Source organism: Rhinopithecus bieti, unplaced genomic scaffold (assembly GCF_001698545.2).
Source record: "Rhinopithecus bieti isolate Rb0 unplaced genomic scaffold, ASM169854v2 scaffold_6063, whole genome shotgun sequence".
Lineage (NCBI taxonomy): Eukaryota > Metazoa > Chordata > Mammalia > Primates > Cercopithecidae > Rhinopithecus > Rhinopithecus bieti.
This window is the reverse complement of record NW_016805186.1, coordinates 1285474-1293414: the sequence shown is the minus strand read 5'-3', so window position 1 is coordinate 1293414 and position 7941 is coordinate 1285474. Positions and strand designations below refer to the sequence as shown.

Below are 7941 nucleotides of genomic sequence, written 5' to 3'. Positions count from 1 at the left end.
AGCTGGGAGCTGCGTCAGGCAAAACTGCCTCCATTTTGGTTCTAAATAGGATGACTACAAAGAAAAAAAGCTACAGACCTCCCTCACAATTTGCCCACTAGGAAATTTCCTTGTGTGTCCCAAGATCTTTACCCTAAAATGAATCTGTTGAATTTTATCCTGACAATGTAAATTGATCACTTGTCTTCACAGGATGGAGACAAAGGACAGAACTCAAAGTCATCCCTCTGCTCACCTGAGACAAGTGCATATCTGATTGCTTCCTCTGATGTAAAAAAGTAGAGTCACTGAGCTAGACAAAGCATAAGTGACTTTCCTCTACCCCCTCCCACAAGTGAATTGTGTATTTGGTGAAAGGCTGATCAAAGACTCCAAAGAATGCAACTGCTTGTCTCTTATCTCCCCACACCTTTCCAAAGGTTCTTCTTCTTTCCCCAATATTCTCCCTTTAAATATTGAAGCCTTCAAAATCATCATTGGAGAAAGGCACCAACCTGCTTCCCAGGTGCACATCCTCAACCTTGGCAAAATAAACTTTCTAAATGATTGAGATCTGTCTCAGACACTTTTTGGTTCACACCAATTTCCTGGGTCTTTCAGGAACCCTGTTTGAGAACAGGTGGGCACTTCCGGATGACAACACAGATGGGCACCACAGCTTTCCCAAAGATCTTCCGACTCAAGTAAAGTGGCAAAAAATGTGTATTCTATGCGTGTATGACCCCAGCCCCTCCATCTTCGGCAGACTAGGTTGAAGTGCCTGTCTGCTCCTCTGGTCCTCTTCAGCCAGCATGGGACTGGTGAGGAAAAGACAGTGCTGGACTCCTCGCCGCCCAGCTACCTGACCTTGGTGTTGAGCTTCAGGTACGTGACATAGTGTGTCAGGAGCAGCCTTTGGAAGGCGCCGCTGTAGAAGGCCCAGGCCGGGATCAGGCTCAGAAAGCCCGCCTTAAACAGAAAGAAGCGTCAGTGTTGGGGAGGAAGGAGTGACAAGTACCTCAGTTCATCTTTGTGGTCTTTAAAAACATTTTTTTCTGACTACTAAAGTGGAGCCCCAGAACCTTTTATGTCATTGATAAAGTTTAAGGGTCTCGTGACACTTTCTCAGCACACAAGGTTTTCTCAGACACCAAAGGAGCCAGTCCTTTTAAACTCCTTTGGACGACCTAGTAGGATCAGCCCTAAGGAATTTTTTTTCTTTGAGACAAAGTCTTGCTCTGTCGCCCAGACTGGAGTGCAGTGGCATGATCACGACTTACTGCAGCCTCAGCCTCCTGGGCTCAAGGGATCCTCCCACCTCAGCCTCTTAAGTAGCTGGCACCATAAGAGTGTGTCACCATGCCTAGCTAATTTTTTTTTTTTTTTCAGAGACAGGGTCTCACTATGTTGCCCAGGCTGTGCTCAAACTCCTGGGCTTAAGTGATCCTCCTGCTTTGGTCTCCCAGAGTGCTGGGATTATAGGTGTGAGCCACCGTGCCTGGCCTGGAAATTCTAAATGAAGAGAACTCTGTGTTAACCACCTCCTGACTTACTCTTTCTCTTAGTGAGTATGTCCCCCCTTGTCTTCAAGTCCTTTCTACCAAGCTTCTGTTAAAATGAAGATCCTGGGCCAGGCGCAGTGGCTCATGCCTGTAATCTCAGCACTTTGGGAGGCCAAGGCAGGTGAATCACTTGAGGTCAGGAGTTCGAGACCAGCCTGGCCAACATGGTGAAACCCTATCTCTACTAAAAATACAAAAATTAGCCAGACATGGTGGCGCATGCCTGTAGTCTCAGCTATCAAGAGGCTGAGGCAGGAGAATTGCTTGAACCCAGGAGGTAGAGGTTGCATTGAGCTGAGATCGTACCATTGCACTCCAGCCTGGGTGACAGAGTGAGAGTCTGTCATAAATAAATAAATAAATAAAAGTGAGGATCCAGGAAAGAATCAGAAATGCTTTCCATCATTTGGCACAACTCCAAGGCATCGTGGGTGCCAAGCAAACACGCGAAGCCTGGATGAATGGAAGTCAGTCACAGAAAGGTGTGGGTTATCGACATGCAGCACTTGCTTTTCAAAGAGGAGGAAGCCTTCAGCTCAATGCATTTCAGGCTGTAGAAAGATTCTTTCAAGGTACAGGCCTTGGCAGATTCCTTGCCACCAAATTGCAACTGTGTCTTGCACAGTTCTGGGGTCCAGGATCCCGGAAACAATCATTTTGTTCACAGCATGACTTTATTAATCCAACATGCCTCAATCCACCTACTCCCTACAGAACAACGGGATTCCAACCAGAGGAAAGCTTGAGCTTCGGGGGGAGTTATTCATGTTTTGTCAGCCAGCTCAGATCCTCAGACCTCTGCATTCCTCTGAGATATTCGAAGACAAGGGACCAGTGACAGCTTCTGGGAGCCAAAGCTGACCTCTCCTCCCACTAGCCACGTTGCTGAATCAACACAGCTTCTTCCTCAAGGACTTCATTTTCTCTCTGAACTTTCTTATCTCACAGCAAAATCAAGCCCTCTCAGTAGCTCGGTCCTGAACAACATGTTTTGGCATAGTGAGGTCAGCCATAAAGAAAATAAGCAACATAAATTAAAATTCCAGCCCCTGGAAAAGTCCTAAAAGAGTCCCTCTTCCATCTCCATCTTTGTCTACCCCTCCCATCCTGGAAGGGCCATGTAAAAGCCAGAAAAGGCTGTGGCCGCAGATAAAAGTGGACCGAAATTCTAGCTTCACCATCACCAGCTGGGTGGTCACGGGCCAGCTGTTGGAGCTCTGAGCTTTGTCTTCCTCCATTGCAAAAGGGTGACTCTAAGACCTGTCTCCCAAGATTATTAATACAACTAAGCGAGGCAGCATGCATGAAGCCTCCAGCACAACAGGGTCTCTGTAGGTAGGGGCTCCATTCCTGCCTCGGTCCCAGCCCCATGTTCCCTGTGGGTGGAGGGCATGCTATCTTTGCCTGGTCTCTTGGTAATAAAAGGGTCGCTTATTTACCATTTGATTCTACATGATTGCTTCTCTGTTTAGATACAATGATCTTTCTAAATCCTGGCAAACTCGAAATTGGCTTTAATGATTACTGTATTTTCATTTATTTTCTCTCCTGCTTCACCAGGCACGAAAACTCCTTTTCCTGGTCTGTTCTTGGCAACTGTTTGCCTGAAGAAATTAGCATCTGTTATCTAAGAAATTAAAAGGAAAGGTCAAGAAAATACTCCGGCCAGGCATGGTGGCTCACACCTGTAATCCTAGCCCTTTGCGAGGCCAAAGCAGGAGGATCGCTAGAGCCCAGAAGTTCAAGACCAGTCTGGGCAACAAAGCGAGCCCCAGTCTCTATAAAACAGTTTAAATATTAGCTGGATGTAGTGGCTTGTGCCTATAGTCCCAGCTACTGCAGAGGCTGAGGTGGGAGGATCCCTTGAGCCCAGGAGTTCGAAGAGGCTGCAGTGAGTTGCGATCCTGCACTGCACTCCAGCCTGGGCAACCTGGCTATGTCAAAATTAAATAAAATATTCAACTTTGACCCTGTGTCGAGATAAAATAAAATTTTATTCTATTTCTATAAAATAAAATGTTTATTTTCCTACAAGGAAACATTTTCAGATGCTGATGAATTCTGTTTAAGCCATCAGCATCCTGGAGGACTAAGGTCACAGCGTGCTCCTGAAGATGGAAGGGACGCCATCCCCACTGGAGAGGGCTAAGCTGTGACACCAAGAAAGTGCACAAGAAATATGTAGTTTTGGCCAGGCACGGTGGCTCATGCCTATAATCCCAACACTTTGGGAGGTCAAGGCAGGCAGATCACCTGAAGTCAGGAGTTGGAGACCAGCCTGGCCAACATGGTGAAACCCTGTCTCTACTAAAATCCAAAATTTAGCCAGGTGTGGCAGTACACACCTGTAATCCTAGCTACTCAGGAGGCTGAGGCAGGAGAATTGCTGGAACCTGGGAGGCAGAGGCTGCAGTGAGCCAAGATTGCACCACTGCACTCCAGCCTGGGCAACAGCAAGACTCCATTTAAAAAAAAAAAAATGTAGTTTTTCTTCCCTGGAGAGAGTGGGAAGTGGGAGGAGAGAAAGAGAAAGGCATGGTCAGAGTGTGTCCTCCGTTCGATGTGAGCTCTGGGCCTAGGCTGGGGGTTGAACGATAAGGCCTGGTGCATGAAAGGATGGAGAAGTGTGATACATGAGTAAGGGTGGCACTGAGGGCAAAGGAGGAGCCATTGCCCTCACTTCTCTGGGGTGCAACCACAGGAAATTATCTCAGCATGGGGAGATAGGTGCTGAGATTTGGTTTTCCCAGCTTCCCTGGGTCCACGTTGGTGCTGATGTAGAGATAAGAGCCAGAGGTCTCTATGGATCCAAGCTACAGATGGACCTTGTGCCTGTAGCTGGAGGGGGATGTGGCAGGGTGCAGCAGTCTGCTGCCCTCAGTAGCTGGGGAGGCCTTGTCAGGGCATCCACTGGCCAAGTCAAAAGGACAGAAAGGTTCATCTCCCTCATCCTCCACAGACATAAACTTCAGCAAGGTGAACAGCCGCCCAGGACACCAGCCCACACACACGGAAGGACCGTCATGGACCACGAGGCATCCTCTCCCAGCGCCACCTAGTGGGGGGGCAGGAAGAAGGGAGGCTCCAGGGAAGACTGAGCACTTCTCCCTAAATAACAGACTGAATGGCCTGTTGAGATGACGAGATCAAACTCAGTTTAGACTCATTGGATGTTTGATGAAATTTCCTGCAGCAAGTAGTGATCTGGAAAAAGACCAGATCGGCAATAGAAAAAGTAAAGACCTTATATTCGCTGTGTGTGTCTGCTTTGTTGTGTGAGTCACACTGGTGATCCTGCACATTGTTGAGGTTCTACACAAAAATAGCAAGTAATCCTGTGAGAAAGTTCAATATCTAGCCGGGCGCGGTGGCTCACACCTGTCATCCCTGCACTTTGGGAGGCCGAGGTAGGCAGATCACGAGGTCAGGAGATCGAGACCATCCTGGCTAACATGGTGAAACCCTGTCTCTACTAAAATACAAAAAATTAGCCGGGCGTGGTGGCGGGCGCCTGTAGTCCCAGCTACTCGGGAGGCTGAGGCAGGAGAATGGCGTGAACCTGGGAGGTGGAGCTTGCAGTGAGTTGAGATCGCACCACTGCGCTCCAGCCTGGGAGACAGAGCAAGACTCTGTCTTAAAAAAAAAAAGAAAGAAAGAAAATGCAGTATCTCTTGCCAGAGTCTTCTTTAAGTCCCAGCAGATAAAGCAATGCTTTGGGAGACTTAGCACATGGAGCCATAAATCCTTCTAGCACCCATGAAAGAGAGAGGGAAAGAGAGTTCCAATTCCCACAGTAGAAAAGCCAGTAAGACAGAGGAGGAAGCTGGCAGATGGTGGGTAAGTGAGGAAACCCCATCTGACTTTCTTTGGTGGGACCAGAGTCAGAGCTATGCCAATGTTACGTTTGTTTCAGTATTAGTGAGCAATACTCAAATCTACCTTTGTTTCATGTTTGTGTTTGTTTTTAAAAGCAGCCCAGGCCAGGCGCGGTGGTGCACGCCTGTAATCCCAGCACTCTGAGAGGCCAAGGCGGGCAGATCACGAGGTCAGGAGATCGAGACCATCCTGGCCAACTTGGTGAAATCCCATCTCTACTAAAAATACAAAAGCTAGCTGGGCATGGTGGTGGATGCCTATAGTCCCAGCTACTTGGGAGGCTGAGGCAGGAGAATCACTTGAACCCAGGAGGTGGAGGTTGCAGTGAGCTGAGATCACGCCACTGCACTCCAGCCTGGCAACAGAGTGATACTCAGTCTCAAAAAAAAATTTTTTAAAAAGCAGCCCAGGAGTGGTAAGAGCCTCTTGTGCCATATGCTAGATCTGTGGCGTGCTGGAGCTGGCTTGTACTCACTCATACGAGCCCGCTGTGATCATTCTCAGCAAACTAACACAGAAACAGACAACCAAACAGCGTGTTTCTCACTCATAAGTGGGAGTTGAACAATGAGAACACATGGACACATGGAAGGGAACATCACACTCCGGGGCCTGTCAGGGGGTGGGGGGCAAGGGGAGAGAGAGCATTAGGACAAATACCTAATGCACGTGGGACTTAAAACCTAGATGATGGGTTGATAGGTGCAGCAAACCACCATGGCACACGTATACCTATGTAACAAACCTGCACGTTCTGCATATATATCCCGAAACTTAAAGTAAAATTAAAATTAAAAAAGAGAGAGCCCCCTGTGCACCACGCACTCCTGAATTCACGCACACAGCGTCATGCCAGTGGCTTAAACTCAGCCATGCTGGGAGTATTTATACCATAGAAGTCAAACGCTACACGGCAAAGTGGTTTGTATTGGTTTTGCTTTTTTCCCTGGAGGGCTGATAGCTAAACATTGACTGGAATACAGGGTCAGAGAAGACAGCAGCCCCCACGTGGAAGCACCATATATCTTGGTCTTCCCTGCTCAAGAGCTCCTGGGAGCCACCTTCCTTTCTGAGGGAGGAGGGAGGCAGCCAAGAATGAGACTTGCCAACTTGGGGGTTATCTAAAGGCTGAGCTCTCAGGCTCTGGCTTCTCCCCACCTTGCCACGTAGTCCTTGTCCCTGGCTATCTTACTGCTGGGAGCATACCCAATGCATCGATGAGTGTTCCAGCAGCAGGGAAGAGCTAGCCCAGCCCTGCCAGGGCCACCTGCGTGTCCTCCCTCCCTGGCTTCAAGGAAAGGAGAAGTTATCAATTACCAAGATTTCATGGGCAAGGCAGCCACAGGTTTCCCCTCCGATTGTGACATAATTCAGTGACTCTTGGACAAACTCATCAGCAGTCTTGGTTATCACATTGGTATTTAGATATTTTGTCATTGCAGTCGAGACGGCATATGGGGTCAGCACCTACAACGGGAAACAAAGACCATGGCACAGAAGCAATCCACTCCGGAAGAAGACTCTGAGAAATTAACACTCAAGACCCCGTCCCACCATTTCCCGACCCTTCTCTTCCTAGGCAAGGTTTTAAGATCTTCAGTGGAAAAAGGCACAGAACTGGCACAGAGCTGGGAATCAAAAATTTGGTTTTTCAAGATGAGGACTTAGCCGGCCAACATCAGGTGGCCCAAATGCCCTGCCCAACACACAGCGTGAACAGGAAGAACTCGGGTCTCTCTCTCAGAACCGAGTTGCAAGACAGCAAATAAAAATACAGGACGTCCAGTTAAATTTGAAGTTCAAACAATGAAAATCACTTCAGCACAATCGTGCCCCAAGTATTGCATGGGACATACTCATACTGAAAACCATTCATAGGCATCTGAAATTCAAATTTAACTGGAGGTCCTGTATTTAATCTGGCAACTCTATCTCAGAAGTTTGTTTCTAATACATATAACCAAAGTTGGAGCACCTGAAAGCACTTTGGATTCCCACTTTCACACTTCAGTTAGGAACCAAGAGTGGCACATACCTCATAACCTTTTCCTGTTGTGGTAAGAAAAACAATCACACATTGTGCCCTAAAAACCCAACGCCATGTTTCCACCTGTGGTCTAACCACATTGTGGCCTGGCATAGGGATCCGTAATAGGGTTTTATTACCTTATTCCCAGAACAAAGGGTTTGGCATCTTTAGAAAGAAAAACGGCCAGCGTGATGACTCACGTCTGTAATCCCACCATGTTGGGAGGCCAAGGCAGGACAATTGCTTGAGCCCAGGAGTTGGAGACCAGCCTGAGCAACATGGCAAAACCTCATCTCCATTAAAAACAGAAAAATTAGCCAGGCACGGTGGCACGTGCCTGTAGTCCTAGCTACTCAGGAGGCTGAGGCAGGAGGATCCACTGACCCTGGAAGGCAGAGGTTGCAGTGAGCCAAGATCATGCTGCCCCTCTCCAGCCTGGGCAACATCAAGGAAGGAAGGAAGGAAGGAAGGGAGGGAGGGAGAGAGGGAGGGAGG

The 7941-nt window shown here is 48.1% G+C and overlaps 1 protein-coding gene across 4 annotated transcripts in view; it reads right to left on the bottom strand.

The window, feature by feature from the left end:
* Window positions 1-684: 684 nt before the first annotated feature.
* The window catches only part of HSD17B3 (hydroxysteroid 17-beta dehydrogenase 3), a 59455-nt gene continuing 52198 nt past the window's right edge, over window positions 685-7941 (bottom strand). For all 4 annotated transcript variants that reach the window (XM_017871502.1, XM_017871504.1, XM_017871503.1 and 1 more), the window contains 2 exons: window positions 6735-6884; window positions 685-948 (listed from right to left, as the gene is read on the bottom strand). In XM_017871502.1, the coding sequence (XP_017726991.1) occupies window positions 838-948; window positions 6735-6884 (261 nt within the window). In that variant the 3' untranslated portion in view covers window positions 685-837. The remainder of the gene's footprint in view (window positions 949-6734; window positions 6885-7941) is intronic.